A 19,177-nucleotide genomic window follows, 5' to 3' on the forward strand; every position below is an offset into this window, starting at 1 on the left:
AGGTTGAATTTAAATTTGAATTGTATTAAAAGTAGTTGTACTGAATTTTTCATTGATTTTTGATCAAGCAACACAACAAATGTAAACTTTTTTGAAGATGGGTTGGGCCGGGTTTTCCCCTCCTGTAGTTAGAGTGAATAATAAAAAAAAAAATGTTCGTCACCTTATCCAGGCAACCAAAACCGAAAGTAAAAAAGAACAAGAAGAGACGCCATTCCGAGGCTTTGACCCGAAACACTGGGTATATTGATACGCCAGTATTTTGTGGTAGGTTCAGATGGTATTTTTCATATAACACTGTTGTCATATAAAAAGTATCGGCAATTTGGGTTTCTGCAGTTGTTTACAGGTGATTTTAAGCATATCTTTATATTCCGACTGTGTACACCACCTGAGGTAACCAAAATGATGGAAACTTCGATGGTTAATGATTCTCTTAGACTGGTAGAATTTAGATAATTGTTTATTATATACTGTAGACTAAAAGTGATCATGTATAATTAATTAATGTAATGTTTTAACAATCCGACTGAAAGGTTGATGGTAAGTAAATGTTAGTTTGTCAAAGTGACTGATAAATGTCTGTAGGATCTGCAACGTCTTTTGCAACATAAATACATGGTTTCACTTTTAAAACTAGATATGCTCTTACTGCAATTATGAGATTCAGACTTGTAAAACCCATTCACGTCGTTGTAAAGCTCGAAATTAGGCTTAGGCGTAATTAGGCAAACTCGGAATTCTTGGAATTATATGGAAAATAATAATAATAAAAAAGCTAGCTGTAAGGAAAAGATTAAATTACTCCTATGCCACACCGCAGGAAACCGTGCTTCTGTGTTCTTTTGAGCAGCAGATTTCAATGGTGGAGATATTCAGCGCTGAAATTTTAAAATACTTTTAAGCATTATATCATGTAATAATGTTTGTTGATGTTAATACAAGTCATTATAAAGGTGTATCTATTGTTTACAGTGAAGAAATTATCTAGGTTTTTTCAGAATTATTGGAAAATATTGAATTAAATATGCCTGTATGACAGCCAACAGGTTGATGAATACACATCCTCACATGTTTAACACACTTCTAAAGCCTGAAAAAGGTGGCATATAAAAAAAGAAAACTACCACCAGACATACAATATAAGTCTTTACTGCTTAAATTATTAACCCATATACAGTAACAGGCTAATATTTGACTTAAATATAATCACATTTCATGTTCAAACTTAATTTAAGCCGTTTTAGATTGAACAATTGTTACTTAATGCATTCAAAACAAATTCAATGACAATTTTAGCAGTATGACATTATTTTTATTTACATATCCTTTCACAAATAATAGCATATGTGTGGTGGAGACAGGGTCCAGTTCTTCCCATTAGATCAGGGCTTCTCAATAGGGGCATTACCGCCCCCCAAGGGGCGCTGAAAGGATGCCAGGGGGCGCTGAGAGCAAATTAGTAGAGAGGGGGGCGTTGGGTTATAAATGGGAAATGTTTATCAGTCATAATTCAGATCTATCATCAAGTTCCTCCTTTGCATTAAAACGTTTATCTTGACTTGGAGTATATCAGTTAGTGCTGAACTGTATTACAAAACTAAACAGTACTGACTGAACCATGAAAATGTATTGTACTTTTTAAAATGAAATAGATATATAAATATCAATATACAAACTAATTAAAATTTTAATGTCAGCTGACTTTTAAATTGATGTTGTTTTCTTATGTATCGGTGGCCAGCTGATAGATGACTGTGCAATGTGTATAAATCTCACTCTCCTGACCTCAAGAGGTGCACTAGCGACTGACACTAGGGGCTGTAGCCTTTAGCCTCCTTGTTAGCGCACCCGCCTCCCATGCCGGAGATGCCGGTTTGAGTCCCGTATGGAACGGGTAGAACAGGAGCATCACAATGGTGCCGTGACCCGGATGGGAGTGAGGTTTAGGGGGGTGAGTGTAACAGTGGCCAGCTGATAGATTGCTGTGCAATGTGTATAAACCTCACCCCCTAAACCTCACTCTCCTGACCTCAAGAGGTGCACTAGCGACTGACGCTAGAGGCTGTAGCCTTTAGCCTCCTTATTAGCGCACCCACCTCCCATTCCGGTTCAAGATCCGTACGGAGGGGGTAGAACAGGAGCGTCACACTTAGTCCACAAGAGAGTGCAATAAATAAATAAACCATTCAGCACTGTTATATTATTGCAGAGAACATTCATATCCTGGAAGTTAAAAAAAGAGTATTTCATTCAACTAATGTGTATAAAATAAATAATAAATAAAAAGTTTTAGTTGGTCCATATTCTCAAATGTTTAGTCAAAAGTAAAATGAGGTGGGAAACGCTTCGATAGGCAGTTCACATGATGTTACACTTGCACTGATGCCACAATATACTACCCCAGACTCAAGCTATAATAACAGCGAAATAGCACGTTGTTTTTAATTCATTACAGTTGTATGTAGAGTAGCAATATTCACAGATAGCAGTGGTATTTGGCTGAACTCGGTGGTGAAGTGGCTCAGACTATGAGCCCAGGCCAGGGGCTGTTCAAACAGATGGAACACACCAGACTGGAACCGAATGCGAGGATCTCAAGACACACATTTCCAACAAAGCATTTACACAACTCATTGCTTAATCTGAGAAACGCTTATAAGAGAGCAAGATGCAACGTCAAAGCACCTCCACGTACTGTAAGGGGCTGTTCACATCGAAAGCATTTGCAACCATCCATTTGTTTTTCTATGTAAACGCGCACTAGACGAACGTCTTTGTTTCCCTTTGTTTTTGTATATTCAGCATCTCGTGCAGGACTGCTGTTTTTTTAGATGATGTGTCTTATTAAAAAGAACTTTAAAAGCATATTGAGACACCTACTTTCTGTTAAACTGTATTTGTTGCGCTGCGTCTCGCCTTTATTAGCGCAAGAATGTGATCGATCTGAAGTCATCGTATTACAGTGAGGATAAAAAAATTCAATTGAAATCAGATGTGTTTCTTGTATTAATTTGCTTTCTCATGTCACTAGCTTTAAATATGCAACTTCGCTGGCTAATGAATGCATAAATGTTACCAGCTGGATATAAACTAATGCAAATAGATGGTAATAGATGGTAACAATCGTGACATTTAAACATTTGGGTAGGACTTGTATTTTTGTCACATTGTTCTAACCACTAGAGGTTAGCTTTAATGTTAGCGTCCTCTCAGCCATGTCGGCAAACATACTGCTGTTCTCTACTAATGCAGCATCTAGTCAACAAATTAATTACTTTATAATGATATGACAACATGTACTGTAGTGTACTGTATACACACCTTTTCATTTTTTATGTATTAAATCCGCATCTGAAGTGTTCTGCTCCATGCAGAGTGTAGTCTCACGTGTCAAAACAAGCCCCACAAGGCATCAGTGAAGTGCCGCTCCCATTCTTTATAACGACAGCGGACCCCTCGCAGCCGCTCCAGCACTGGACGCAACAGGGAAAAACTATTAGTGTAGATTTTTGCCGATAACCGATAGTTCCAGAAATCTGTTATCGGTGACCTCTATGATGGAAATTTAAACAAGAACAAATCTCCAATAATCTTTATTAAATGCGCTCTTTAAACTCCACAAACTCAATTTGAGTGAAGGACCCATAGACAGCAGTTCTTTGCTCTGCTGCAAAAAGAACATGGAAGTGCCAGAGTGGAACGTTTGATTTTAAACAGTAACTTCATCTATAGAAAAGAATACACGTGGGTCAATGAAGTGACACAATGTTTTGGCCAGATTTAATAAATTATGCAAAAACGAAATCCACCATACAATCTGAATACATCTCAATTACTTGTATGATAAAACATTTTCAGAGTTCAAAGTCAGTTTGATATTTTTTTCTAGCCTTTAAGTAAACATTTGTATGTGGTGTAACCAGTACAGAGACAATACCAAAAAAACAAACAACCAAAAAATATGAATCCCGAGGTTGAGACGGGGAAAAATAGAAAAATATTAGTGTAGATGCCACTCAATTTATTGTAGAAGTACCACATCAACTCTCCATAATCGTGCTGCAGGTGTTCGTGAAATACAGGGGTGTAAAGTAACAAATTACAAATACTCACGTTACTGTAATTAACTACATTTTTCCAATAATTGTACTTTTTTAAGTAGTTTAAAAATTGTTTACTTTTACTTGAATATATTTTAAGTGCTGTAACTGCAGTGGCAGTGGCAGATATTATTTGCACCCCAGCCCTGATGCAATAGCGGCAGAAACTATTTGCACCCAAATTTAAATACTAACATATAGTATGGGCATCACTGCAGTGTGTTTATGGTGTTTATTTAGAGCCCCACAGACACACTACACCCCTACCCCTAAACCTAACCCTTTTTTTTTTCTCCCAATTTGGAATGCCCAATTCCCAATGTGCTTTTTTCAGTCCTCGTGGTGGCATAGTGACTCGCCTCAATCCGGGTAGCGGAGGACGAATCCCAGCTGCCTCCGCGTCTGGGACCGTCAAACTGTGCATCTTATCACGCGGCTTGTTGAGCGCATTGCCACAGAGACATAGCGCATGTGGAGGCCATCCACCGCGGCAGCCACGCCCTACTCACCACGTGCCCCACCGAGAGCAAACCACACCATATCGACCACAAGGAGGTTACCCCATGTGGCTCTACCCTCCCTAGCAACTGGACCAATTTGGTTGCTTAGGAGACCTGGCTAGAGTCACTCAGCACGCCCTGGGATTCGAACTAGCAAACTAGCGAATTCCAGGGGTCCTAAACCTAACCTTAACCTTCCCTTAGAAAAAATAACCTTGGTTTTACTACAGTAACCATAGTTTCACCATGGTATTTTGTAGTAAAATTATAGTAACCACAAAAAAATTAACAATGGTTACTATGTTACCACCATATTACTGTAGTAACACCATGGTTAATTGCATTAAAACTATGGTTCCTGCCAAAAAATATAGTAATACAGTGACGCAGTCTACAAAGCGAGCCATGGGAGTAAGAGGAAGGGAACGAGTGTGATCGACAGACCCCGCCTCCAGATCAAACCCTTCTCTACACTCCCCGACATTCACCGTGACCAAACCACTGCGATGAGATCAACAATTATATTAATTTTGATCTATTATGTAAGTAGTATTAAAGGAAATATTAAGAGTGGATAAGGAAGTTCGATGGTAAAAACAAATTGTGGGTCAAAATGTGGAACTGAACTAGAGTCATGCCACTGCAGAGACACATATAGTGTAGTTAATTGTATATTTCTTTGGTTCCACCAGTGCAAATAGTCACTGATTATATTAAAGGGTGGGGCTCAAGCAGTCTTTGTCCATGATTCTGAGAGATGAAACCTGCATGTTTATTACCAATTTAAACTACAAATGTGTTGTTATGGTACATTTGAAGTAGGGGTGTACAGCAAACCCATTATCTGTATCTGTTCATATGACAAAATTATTTGTATCTCTCTGTATTCGGATAGAACCGGGTGTGGGTGGGGCTTAAACCGAAAGTGTATCAAAACTAAATGAAATTTTAAGTGTTACTCTTACATTTATAGTTTCTATTCATAAAATATGCCTTTTCATAATAATGGCCTAATATAATAATAATAATAATAATAATAATAATTATTATTATTATTATACAATTATTATTTAAACATTTTATTCTTTTTTTTTCCTTACAAGATGAAGCTGAATTTGTAGGCTACATTAACTGTGGAATATATTGTGGTTTCTCCTGGTATTTCAGATATTAATATCTGCATGAAACAATTTGTCTGTGCATGTATAACAACATTATTCTGGAGGCAAGAGGTGTCAAGCTGAATGTGAAATGTCAAGCACACATTTTGCAGTGAATAATAAATACAAGTTAAAACATTAAAATAAAATAAATGTAGCCTATAAACAGGTGAAAGTCCCGTAAGTCTATCAGGAATTTTTATGATAGGCAAGGCTTGACATTAACGCTGGTCTGTTTGTCTGGTACAAGTGGATTTTTGCATGGGCAAGTCAAAGTGAATTTTACTTGCCAGACCGGACAAGTTGCCTGACTGAAAAAAATACCGGGTATATTTGTGATTTAGCGTATGCTTGTATCACTTATTAAAAAATAATAATATCCTGCTATTGAACATAATCTACAGTGCCTGAAATTCTGTGCAGGATTCTGAGTATTGTCTTTGTATTAATTCCAGAATCTGCGCAAATACAGGAAATCAGCTTTTGCACATCCTTCTTCCTCTCTCATGCAGCAGCGCTTGTTGAATTTGGTGTGAGCGTGCGAAGTGGATTAATTTTTATACTGCGCCTGTGTTAAGAGAGCGATGTGATAACTATCTATAAACACCTATTTATAAACAAAGCTGTCAACATTGCATGCGCGTAAAATTGGAGTGATACAGGTTTGCAGCCTTTCATATCTTGGTGCTCCGTCATTAGTCACAATACAACACCTTTGACAAGAACTGCAGAAATAGGAAAATGCTTTGAGTAATGCTATCTGCTGCAGGATTAAGAGTAACATTTAAACACCTGTTACAGCTCTCATTTCCATCTCTCTGGAGCTATTTCTGACCTATACAGGTATTCTCTGCCATGTGAATCAGTAAATTTTAATATGTAATAATATACAAACATAAAAATAAATTGGTAATATAAACACTATAATATTAATAATATACATAAAATACATGGGTCAGTCAAAAATAAGGTTCTCCATAATGAAAACGTCCTGGTTACTTGCGTAACCTCTGTTCCCTGATGGAGGGAACGAGACGTTGTGTCGATGTAGTGACACTAGGGGTCACTTTTGGGAGCCCGAGACAACTCTGGTCTTTGATAAAAGGCCAATGAAAATTGGTGAGTGGTATTTGCATGCCACTCCCCCAGACATACAGGTATAAAAGGAGCTGGTATGCAACCACTCATTCAGGTTTTATGCTGAGGAGCCGAGACAAGGTCCGGACATTTCAGCGGGGAGTTCAGCATTGTGGCAGGAGGGACACAACGTCTCGTTCCCTCCATCAGGGAACGGAGGTTACACAAGTAACCAGGACGTTCCCTATCTGTCACTCACTCGACGTTGTGTCGATGTAGTGACACTAGGGGTCCCTATACAAAATGCCGCAACTGGCTGAACTGTGTTATGTGAACTGGCGGTGTGTGACGGGCAGACAACTGTGTGCCTTGTAGTCAGCGCACCAGGCCGACACTTAACCTCCCCCAACATAGTTATGAGTGTCGAACGGCCCTTTGGGGACAAGTCGACTACCCAAAAGATAGAGACAGGCTATCCCAGTCATGGCCTCTTTTCCCCTTCTTTTTTTCCACTCCCTAAAAAACAAGGGGGATTATCCCTCCCAAGGGGAGGACACTGCGGAGACCACACCTTGCCCAAAGAGAGGGGGGGATATTTAAGTGGAAAATACGTCACGTGGTCTTGCCGACCATGTGGAGAATTCTCATGGTAGATCCTACCCAACGGGGAGAAGTTACTACAAACATGGAGACTGTGGCAGAGGGGGCTCTGCCCAAGGAAGATGCAGTTTGCCAACAGGGAAACTAATTAGCAGAAGATATATATCGCATGGGGTTACCTTACAGGGAACCGCCACATGCGGAGCAAGTACCCCAGAACAGGGCTCTTAGTTAGCACGTGTACTGGGCCGGCAGCGAGTCTCTCCGAAAACTCGACTGAATTAATGGCGCACGTCTTCAGCTCAGAGGAGGTGAAAGGCGCTATGTGCAAGCGATACACCCGGCCGGCTATCCCGGGCTTATCCGCTTGTATTGCGTGCCACTACCTGGGACTAAGCCGGTTCCACCCGGAGGTTGTAGAATCTTGTTAGGTGTTAGGTGTTGCCCAGCCCACTGCTCTGAAAATGTCTGTTAGAGAGGCACCACTGGCCAGGGCCCAGGAGGCCGCTGCACCCCTGGTAGAATGGGCTTGTAGCCCTACCGGGAACGGCACGTCCTTGACGTGATATGCCATAGCTATGGCGTCAATGAGCCAGTGGGCGATCCTCTGCTTGGAGACAGCGCTTCCTTTCCACTGTGCACCAAAGCAGACAAAGAACTGCTCAGAGATCCTAAAGCTCTGCGTACGATCCAAATAGATGTGTAAAGCGTGCTCCGGACACAGCAATGACAGGGCTGGGTCTGCCTCCTCCTGGGGCAGCGCTCACAGGTTCACCACCAGGTGTCTAAAAAGGGTCATGGGAACCTTGGGCATTAAGCTCAGCTGACTGCAAAGGCTCAAAGGGGGCTCTCTGTAGACCCTGAAGAACTACAGAGAGGTCCCATGAGGGAACAAGGTGTGGTCTGGAGAGGTTCAGCCTCCTGGTGCCTCTCAGGAACCTGGTGATCAGATCGTGCTTCCCTAAGGACTTCCTGTCCACTGTGTCGTGGTGTGCTGCTATAGCAGCAACGTACACTTTCAAGGTGGAAGCACCGATCCGACTGCGCATCTCTGGGGGTCTTCCCGTTGGGAAGAACACCACTTAGCCAACAGATGCCACTTAAAGGCATACAGGCGCCTTGGCGTGCAGGGCAGAGGTGGCTTGTCCAGCAGCGCTGTAGGCTTTGGCCGTCAGGGACGACGTGAACCTACAGGGCTTGGACGGGAGCTTTGGGCGTCCGTGCCAGGTGGCGGCGCTCTGCATGTATAGGTGCACCGCGAGTGCCTTATCCACCGGGGGAATTGCCATATAGCCCCTGGCTGCCCCGCCATCGAGGGTAGTGAGGGCGGGGGAACTGAGAAATCGGAACCGGGCAGTAAAAGGTACCTCCCACGATTTTGTCAGCTCCTCGTGCACTTCTGGGAAGAAAGGCACTGGAGCGGGGCACGGATGCTTTGAGCAGTGCCGCGAGACCAGGAACCGATCATCGAGCTGCGAGGGTTCAGGGGAGAGCGGAGGGTTCCACTCTAGCCCAACGCTCGCGGCCGCCCAGGAAAGCATGTCCGTTATCTCTGCTTCAGCCTGTGACTGGGCAATAGTCCCCGAAGGGTGAGCCCAGCTGAGGCTTCTGCGTCCGACTGGACAAGCCTGCTCTCCGATGCTGCGCTCGAGAGCTCATCAGCTTCGCAGGCTCCGAACAAGAGGTTGAACTCGCCGTGAGACGAGCCGGCGGACTCATCCAGAAGCCCGTTCGGGGCAGACGAGCGTGCTGGGGAATGGGAGGTCCACGGGGGGATACCCGGCGGAGGCTGTCCCATTGGGTTCTTACGAAAGCAAGCCACGACCGCAACGTTGCCATGGTCATGTTCTCGCAGTAAGAACATGAACCATCCACAAATGCTGCCTCCGTGTGGGTCGCGCCCAGACATGAAAGACAGCGATTGTAACCTTCTGAAGTTGAGAGGTAATGACCGCAACCAGGAATAACACACAATCGGGAAGTCATCTTTAAAAAGACGCATCTTTAAAAAGACGTTTCATGTGTGCCGCTCTTTTAGAGAAATATACTCTTTCAGGAAAATATACTCCTTTTTTTCTGCTGAAGCACCCAGGGGCGTTCTCTGCAGTGCACCAGTGCATTTCAGTGGCTTTTCCCTCCTCTGCACTGGTGCACTGCAGAGAACACCCCTGGGTGCTTCGGCAGAAAAAAGAGAGTATATTTTCCATCAGATCCAGCAGAGGTGAATAAACAGTCGTGAGAATTCAGCTCAGTGAGCATGACCGTTCGGCTCCGAAGAGAAAATCTGGATAAGTGGTTGCATACCAGCTCCTTTTATACCCGTATGTCCGGGGGAGTGGCATGCAAATACCACTCGCCAATTTTCATTGGCCTTTTATCAAAGACCAGAGGTGTCTTGGGCTCCCAAGAGTGACCCCTAGTGTCACTACATCGACACAACATCGAGTGAGTGACAGATAGGGAATGGAAAATCTGCATAATCTAAAGAAAAGAAATAATTATAACTTTGATACTAAACTGTAATTGTATTGGTTTCATGTGGTTTTGAACATACCAAACATTTTGAACACATCCACATTTTTTATTTAATAACTAAAATGTCAGGTCGTACAACCATCAAGTAAAAATTAGTATCATATTTTCCTTACACCTGATTAATGATTTTCTCCCCTTTTCTCCCCAATTTGGAATGCCCAATTTGGAATGCCCAATTCCCAATGCGCTAAAAGTCTCACCTTAATCCTTAATTACCTTAATCGCTGATGTGGATATAAATGTGGTCAACTTTAGGAGATGGAAGGACGAGCTCTGACATTAAATCATTTCAGGTCAGGAACTTAACATCACGCTCAGGTTTAGGCTATAAATAAATTCATGAGAATCATGCGTGAATCGTGTGATATATTAACATAGACATTTCAGGAAGTGGAAAGTGTATATAATGTTGTATCTTAGGTAATGTTACACTCGAAAAACTCCAGACGCACAATTAACAGAGACCACAAACGGAGTTAAGACGGTGCACATCCGAACTGAAATCACACAGTGCGCATTTTCATTCATAAGGTTTACACTTCAGAAAAATTGGCTGCACAGATTCATAAATTGTTGTAATTTTGGATGTGTTTATTTAAAATATTGCTTTATCCTTGTGCTTTTTGGATAATCAGTCATACAAATATTTGTTATATTATTCGGATGAATCCTTTATTAGTTTTGAAGTCATTATTTGTGCCTTTACAAATAAGGTATTCAACTTTGGGCACATCCCTAATTTGAAGGTTATTTTCTTCTGATGCTGCACTGAATCAGTTGAGAGTAAAAACCCTCCAAATTGGATCAGTCAGTCAGTCTGTCTACATGTATCTTTTTTTTTTTTTTACTTTGTTTCCATATAAAGGTCTGAAATCAGTCTTTAAACTGTCTGAGAAAAGAAAAATTGGGGACACTGCCTCTAAAATGAGTCTCAACGAGGAGAGAGAGGAGGAGGGCACTACCTCTAAAACAAGTTTATGCGAGCAGACAGAAGAGTATGCTGCTTATGAGTACCAAATGCAAAAAGCAGCATCTCCAGGATCAAGTTGTGTGTCTATGAAGAATGATGAATACATGAAGAATCTGAGTCCTGCATTCAGTGATGGAGCGGAGACTTTTGACTTCAGGTAATGTACAAGCCATTTATGCATGTGGCAGATGCTTTTATTCAAAGTGACTTGTTGTGCATTAAAGCTATACAGACACTAGCCAGTGCTTGGAAAAAGAAATCGAAAGAGAAACAACAGACAGATCTAAAATGTGGTTTTGTTTGTCTTTTGTAAGTATCACTAGGAGGAAGAGAAAAAACGCAGCATCTCCAGAACCTAGCTTTGTGTCTATGAAGAGTGATGACTCTATGGTGAATCCCCCTGAATTTAGTGATGGAGCAGTGACCTCTGACCCTTTGTTAGTATAAACGTGAAGTTTTTGATTTACTGTAGTGCATATCAAATGATCAATTTTTGAAGAAGTTCAATGGAAATAACACTAAACATACTCATAATGTAGTAGAGAGATTAAGATTCTCATCTAACATTACTCATATCACACTGTCACAATATGGCTGATGTTCTTCAAGGGTTATTCTGACTACTGAATTGTCTTTTCTGTGGTTTTATTTTCTTCATAGTGGGGATGCATATAAGCTAATCAGATCTGTCGAGTTCTGTCAGGCTCATATCAGGCAGCAACATACAGATACAGTCATGTTGGAGGAGACTGAAAACCTGCATCAGGATTCTCACCAACCAGTAGATTACGTTCTTCAGAGAGTCAAAGACCAACACAAAACCAGCATGAAGAACAAGTATGAGAACCTGTTTGAGGGAATCAAACTACAAGAGAATCAAACCCTCCTGAACATGATTTACACACAGCTCTACATCATTGAAGGAGAGAGCGAAGGGGTGAATGATGAACATGAGGTTTTTCAAATGGAGAAAACAGCCAGAACTCAACACTTACAAGACACTCCAATCTATTGCAATGACATCTTTAAACCCTTACCTGAACCAGGATGTGAGAAGAGAAAAGACCAAATAAAGATTGTTCTTACTAAAGGCATAGCTGGAATTGGAAAAACAGTATCTGTTCAGAAGTTCATTCTGGACTGGGCCGAGGGAAATGCCAATCAGGATGTAGATTTCATGTTTGTGCTTCCATTTCGAGAGCTAAACTTGATTAAAGATGAGCAGTACAGTCTTCACAAACTTCTGCTGGACTTTCATCCAGAACTTCATGATCTGGACTCAGAAATGTATGATGAGTGTAAAGTTGTGTTCATCTTTGACGGTCTGGATGAAAGCAGAATTCTTTTGAAGTTTTCAGATAGTGAGAAAGTTTCTGATGTGACTGAGATTTCATCAGTGGGAGTGTTGATGTCAAACCTCATCAAAGGAGATCTGCTTCCCTCTGCTCTCATCTGGATCACCTCCAGACCAGCAGCAGCCAGTCAGATCCCCTCCAAATACATCAAGCGTGTGACAGAAATTCAGGGATTCAGTGACCCTCAGAAGGAGGAATATTTTAGGAAGAGAATCAGTGAAGAGCATCAAGCCAGCAGAATCATCTCACTCATTAAAAGAGCAAGAAGCCTCCACATCATGTGCCACATACCAGTCTTCTGTTGGATCTCATCCACTGTGCTTCAAAGCATCCTGAAACAAGATGAAAGAGCAGAAATCCCTCAAACTCTGACTGAAATGTACATCCACTTCCTGCTCATTCAGATCAATATGAGGAATCAGAAGTATGAAGAGAGAGATCCAGAGAAACCCCTGCAGTCCAACAGTGAAGTGATTGTTAAACTTGCTGATCTGGCTTTCAAACAGCTGATGAAGGGCAATGTCATGTTCTATGAGGAGGACCTGAGAGAGAGCGGCATAGACGTCACTGATGCCTCAGTGTATTCTGGGATCTGCACTGAGATCTTTAAGGAGGAATCTGTGATTCATCAAAGGAAAGTCTATTGCTTCATACATCTCAGCTTTCAGGAGTTTTTGGCTGCTTTTCATTGGTTTCTCAGCTATGCGAGTACTACTACAGAAGCACTAAAGGTTTTTGATTCATTGCATAATTTGCTGAAAGGAGTAGTAGATGAAGCCCTTCAGAGTGAAAATGGACACTTGGATCTTTTCCTGCGATTCCTGCTGGGCATCTCACTGGAGTCCAATCAGAGACTCTTACAGGATCTACTGACACACACAGAGAACAGCTCAGAGAGCATCAAGAAAATCTCACAATACATTAAAGACAAAATCAAGAATGACAAACGTCTCTCCACTGCAAAATCCATCAATCTGTTCCTCTGTCTGCTGGAGATGAAAGATCAGACTCTGTACAGTGAGATTCAGGAGTTTCTGAAATCAGACAAACACTCAGAGAATAAACTCTCTGCTGCTCAGTGTTCAGCAGTCGCCTACATGCTTCAGATTTCAGAGGAGGTGCTGGATGAGCTGGACCTGAAGCAATACAACACATCAGAGGAGGGTAGAAGAAGACTGATACCAGCTGTGAACAACTGCAGGAAAGCTCTGTAAGTAATAAATTCTGATATATTATAAACTCATTCAATATGTGTTTGTACCTATACTTATTCGGCCCCTTGTAAGTTTTACAACATTGAACCATGGAGAATTTGATTTATCTTAATACTAACACTAATAACTCCTTTCATGTCAATGTGAAAACAAGTTTATAAAAATGTCTTAAAATGTATTACAGTTAAAAACTAGGGATCACTAGGGATGTTCAAAATGACAATGTCAAAATCAACTAGTCGGTGGGTTATGTCGACGGTTAATCGACTAGTCGGTCAATAAAGCCCTGTATAATTAGGCTGGAGTAATTTTCACAAGACACCAATCAGATGTGTTCCTTAAAGGAATGTTCTGGGTTCAGTACAAGTTAAGCTCAATCAACAGCATTTGTGGCATAATGTTGATTACCACACAAATTTATTTCGACTCGTTCATTATTTTCTTTAAACAAAGTAAAAATCTGGGTTACAATGAGGCCCTTATAACGGAAGTGAATGAGGGCCAATTTTTGAAAGTTAAAATACTCACTGTTTCAAAAGTATAGCCACAAGACATAAACAATATGCGTGTAAACATGATTTTAGTGTGATAAAATCATTTACTAACATTTTCTGTGTAAAGTTATAGCCAATTTTACAACTTCGTTATCATGACGATGTAATGTCAGCAAACCCTAAAACATCAAATGACTGTAAAAATTACAATTTAAACAACTTTACAGCTCAAATAATACATGAGTTTTCACAAAAGAATTAAAGTGCTTTTATAAAATTATAAGCTTCACATTTCTGTTTAAACCCTCCAAAAATTGGCCCCATTCACTTCCATTGTAAAATATACTGTAAGCAAATGCCATGACTCCCACTGTGATAGTAGTTAACACATAATGACCTAATTTATACTAAAAGTCACTGTAACCTCGATTTTTGCTTTTTTTTAAGAAAAGGAGGAAGGAGTCTAAATTAATTTTTGTGGTAATCAATATTATGCCACAAATGCTGTTGTTTGAGCTTAACTTGTACTGAACCCGGACAAATTTGAATCACACATCCTGTCTGACGGAAGTATGCTTTAGTCAGGCTACATAGAGATTGAGTGGCCAGCCTTTAGTCTCTCCATTAGAATGTGTCACACTTGATGTTAATTTTTAGTAATGGTGCAGCCCTGAAGGATTGTGAAATTTGTCTAATGATGATCGATAGTAAATGTTAAGTCCAAATAGGGGTGGGTGATGTGACGAAACCTTATATCATGATATGAGTAATTTTATATCATGATAACAATATACACAGGGTTTCCGGGGGTCTTAAAAAGGTCTTAAAAAGTCTTAATTCGCCCTTCCACAAAATAAGGCCTTAAAAAGGTTTTAAATCGGAGCAACAAGTCTTTAATTCATAAGGTCATGGCATTAAATATTGTATGAGGGATTGTTTTCTTGTTGCGGGATTGTTTTCTCGTTGCGTTTAAGTAGGGTGACCAGATGTCCCGTGTTGAAGAGGTGTGTCCCGGTGTCCTGACAATTCTGTAAACATTATAATTATGTCCTGGTTTCAGCTGGTAGGCTCACTGATTTTTTTCTACTTACATTTGATGTACTCATTTTCCTTCTCGCTATTGTCTTTGGTATCCTTTGCAGAGAAGAGAAGCAATTTCAAAGCGTTGCACATTGATTTGACGATACTTTCATTTTAGTCTTTCTGCAAATCTGCTGAAATGTATCTGGATACCATGGCAATGACGTCATATGCTTGGCGCGCCCTCTTTGTCATCCTGTCAGTCAGCACAAGTAGAAATGCAGCAATAAAAAATGTTTTCAACAATGAGCTGAAAGAAGCCGATCCATTTCTTCATGCAGCACGTGAATATGTAAGCGAGTATTTTTCTGTAGTATTTATTTCCCCATGAGCACGGAGGTAAATCAGACAATGCCACATTTGGACAGCTACACTGCACTTTATACGTAGTACAAGCACTTATATGTTCAGATGTGGGGGTTTTATTTTGAATTTTTGGTTACAATGTTGTGAATTTTTGTGAAGTGATTTCATAATTACACATGCAATATGACATCATATGGATAGGATAGGCTAAATGGAATTTGTACATTAAAAAAAGCTAAAATGTGGTTAAATCGTGAAAAAACTAAATCTAAAATAAAATATACATTTTCACAAACTATATAGCCTATACAGTTAAGTGCAGAAGTTTGCATAACTCTTTTGTTTTTATAAGTTTCCACACCCCTTTCAGAAAGTATACAAATAGCCTATAAGAGATTATATTTTTTTATGTAGTACTGCCCTTCAGATCTATATAACACAAAATTTACTCTTATTTACACAAATCATCCTGTTCAAAAGTTTGCACCCCTTGGTTCTTCTTATGTTGCCTTCTTGAGCATCAATAATTGTTTGCACCTTTTGTAATAGTTGTGTATTAGTCCCTCAATTGTCAAAATCTGGACCTCATATATAGCCACTGTTGGGAAGAACTCAAATATGCAGAAGATGCTGAGAAACCAAATAATTTTATGTAGTTGGGTTTTTCTCTTAAGAAAAGTGGACTTCTTCACTGTTCAGAACAAAGCAGGGATTCATGAACAATTATTACACAAACAGTCACTGATCATCAAAAAAGCAACACACCATATTAGAAACCAAGGTAATATAAACTTCTTAACAGGATCATGTGTGTAAATTCAGTTACTATTTTGTTGTGTGGAATATATGTGAGGATGTGTTATGTCAAATAGCTTCTTCGGGGCAGTACTAAATAAAAACAAAATGCGTCTTAAAAAGGTCTTCAAAAAGTCTTAAATTTAGCTTCATAAAACCTGCAGAAACCCTGTATACAGTATATCTCTATATAGTAATTTATTTCTGGAAAACTAATAAAAATCGTTTAACATAATACATAACCATATTGTAATGCCTATTTTTGGAAATTGTCAATGAAATAAATACTTTGTAAATGAAAACTACTTCTTCTTACCTAATTTTCTCTTTATTTAGAACTTAAAATAAACACTCAGTTTTAAATCAACCTTACCATAATACTCAGTTTCAAATTATGCCACATTTCAGTCTATGTTGTTGGCCAGTTTTATTATAAACTTTCCTCAAGAAACTGAAGATCTTTTCAAAGCAAAGTAACAGAAAATATTACATAATTTTAGTAGAAAATACACAATGAAAATTACACGTCTTGCAGAAAATTTTTTTTAAAATATATTTATAAAAACTTCTTGCAAAAAAAAAAAATTAAATAAAGACAGAATTAATGCGGAGCGCATCTTTTGGTTTTCATAATATTCTTCTTTAGCATGCTTAATTTTAAGGTGTTAAAACATTCTTTGTATTACCACAAGTGATTATCATCGCACAACATTTTGCAGATTACATTTTTCTAATCTGTTATCTTTTGTGAACCAGTTGTTGCACCTGTTTTAATAACAAGCTCTCCTTCATCTTCTTAGCTTTTCTTTTGATCACATCAGCAAAAATTAATAAAATTATGGAGATGATGTAGTCAACCGCACCTCTGCAGGTTAAAGAGATGATTCAGGTGTCTGGGTCACAGTGACGCTGTTCCGGGCAGGGTGTGTCAGTCAGATCACGGTGGACTTCTGCTTCCTCCGCTGTAGAGCGCTCAGAACCGGCCCACAAAATCAGAATTGCAAAGAATCAGCCATGAGTTTGTGGGCACGTTTGAGACACTGCCTGATCTTCACAATTCCTTTAGTGAATCTAGCGTTAAACCAATGCGGGCAAATAACTGGTGAATTCATTGCCCGCTCAAGCGTTTCACTTGATACGTGCCCCCTGATTGATATGGTCTCGCTGCGCACATGGATATTTACATATCGCGATATGCACGATATAGCAAAATCTCTGTCGATTGACACTTTATGTCATCGCCACGATATAAATCATCATATCGCCCAGCCCTATGTTCACATAATAAGCTTAATAAAAGCATTGCATTATTCACAACATTGTATAAAATTATGTCACCGGCAAATCGGCATATAATAAATATATATATAATATATAATATAATATATAATACAAATATTTAGAGCATTTATTTGCAGAAAATGACTTCACATCACTTAGGATCAGCAATCTGTCAGAGCATGATACAAGAGAAGACAAAAACTCATAGAATTCTTGAATGAATTCCTTATTGAATTTAGGAGGACTATATACTAATGCACAAGAGACAAGACAAATTAAGTCAGTCTTAATAAGCTGTCCTTCAATGCTAGAAAATTTATCAACAGGCAGAAGTCTACAATCAAAGCGATTCCTAAAAATAATTGCTAAGCCACCATCATGACTTTTGATTATTTGGGGATGTATAGAAGGTACAGTCCAGGGAGATAGCTCCCCAATGGCGGTAAGGTCACTAACGTTGAGCCAAGTCTCTGTTAAAAATAAAAAGTCTAAATCATGTAACTTAAAAAATCATTTAAAATAAATGTTTTGTTTGACAAAGACCTCACATTTATTAAAGCCATCTTAACTGAGAGAGAGTCTGTGGTTGATTCAACGACGCAGTCATACTTTACACCTCGGCACCCAGCACTTGATGGAAGGGAGATTAGCAAGAGTCCAAATAATTGATGTCCATCTGCTACCAACAGTGACATGAACTGTTGAGTTAGTGACACAATACAGTCTTTCTGATGATTATTTCAACTAACAAAGATTATCAAAGCTCACTCCTCCGAGACCAGAGTTACACAGAGCAAACTTATAGTGAGAGGCAGACAAGATGACTGGTGTACGGGCACTGCCACCATCAGTATCAACAGAGGCAGTCTTAGTTCGAGAGCCACAGTGAATGTAACAAGGGCGACATGTAACTCCCAAGTCAATACAATGTTCATGAATTCCTGCTGGCAGACAAGAAGACGTTTTCAGATGCAGTAATTCTGAAGGTGAGTATCGATAAGCCATAACTGCGAGATCTTCGAAAATAACAACAAATGTGCAAAGATTATCTTGCCATTTACTACACAAGTCGTTCAAATGTCCAGAAATAATCAGGACGTGCAGCAGCAGACTCCACATCCTTTCAGCCCCGTATACACAACCAAGTATTAGATGAAACACGTTTGCCAGCGCCCCACATGAACACTAAAAGCCAACAATGTGAAATAACTGGGATACCCAGTTTCCAGCGATATCATTGATCACCAACTGACAACCAGCGAGAAAGTGGAAACATGGGTCATGCCATGGGGCAACGAGGGCTCGTGCTCGGCCAGTAGTGAGGTTGCATAGGTGCGGTAGATCTCTAGTGAACAGCAATCCAAAGCAGCGACCAATGAAACAAGTCAGTGAATTCCAAGCATGCAGCACATCAAATAGTCCAAAAAGAAACTTCATTTTAAAATATCCAGTCCAAATAAATTAGATGAAGCAACGGTAGATCAAAATCCATAACTATCGATCCAGCATCCAGCTAGATGAAAAGAAATTAAAAAATAAACAAACAAACACCACACGCCAGACAGGCAAAATTCCCTTAATCACCCATCACAATTGGAAAGAACAAAGCATATACTTATGTTTGGCAAAAGGTTGGTGAGCTTCACTAAATGGGAAGTGGCTACAAATGCCCATTTCCACCATCAGGGCAATAATTAAGAATTTCCA

General features: G+C 39.9%; 2 protein-coding genes across 2 annotated transcripts in view; both read left to right on the forward strand.

The window, feature by feature from the left end:
* LOC127444816 (uncharacterized) overlaps nt 1–19,177 on the forward strand; it is a 93,907-nt gene that overhangs the window by 61,160 nt on the left and 13,570 nt on the right. The gene's annotated exons all lie outside the window — the stretch shown is intronic.
* Nucleotides 183–13,514, forward strand: LOC127445475 (protein NLRC3-like). Its single transcript, XM_051705584.1, has 4 exons — nt 183–267; nt 10,841–11,102; nt 11,260–11,382; nt 11,606–13,514. The coding sequence occupies exons 2-4, from the start codon at nt 10,900–10,902 to the stop codon at nt 13,512–13,514; spliced, it is 2,235 nt and encodes a 744-aa protein (XP_051561544.1). The 5' UTR covers nt 183–267; nt 10,841–10,899.

The sequence above is a fragment of the Myxocyprinus asiaticus genome, chromosome 8, assembly GCF_019703515.2.
Source record: "Myxocyprinus asiaticus isolate MX2 ecotype Aquarium Trade chromosome 8, UBuf_Myxa_2, whole genome shotgun sequence".
Classification (NCBI taxonomy): Eukaryota; Metazoa; Chordata; class Actinopteri; order Cypriniformes; family Catostomidae; genus Myxocyprinus; species Myxocyprinus asiaticus.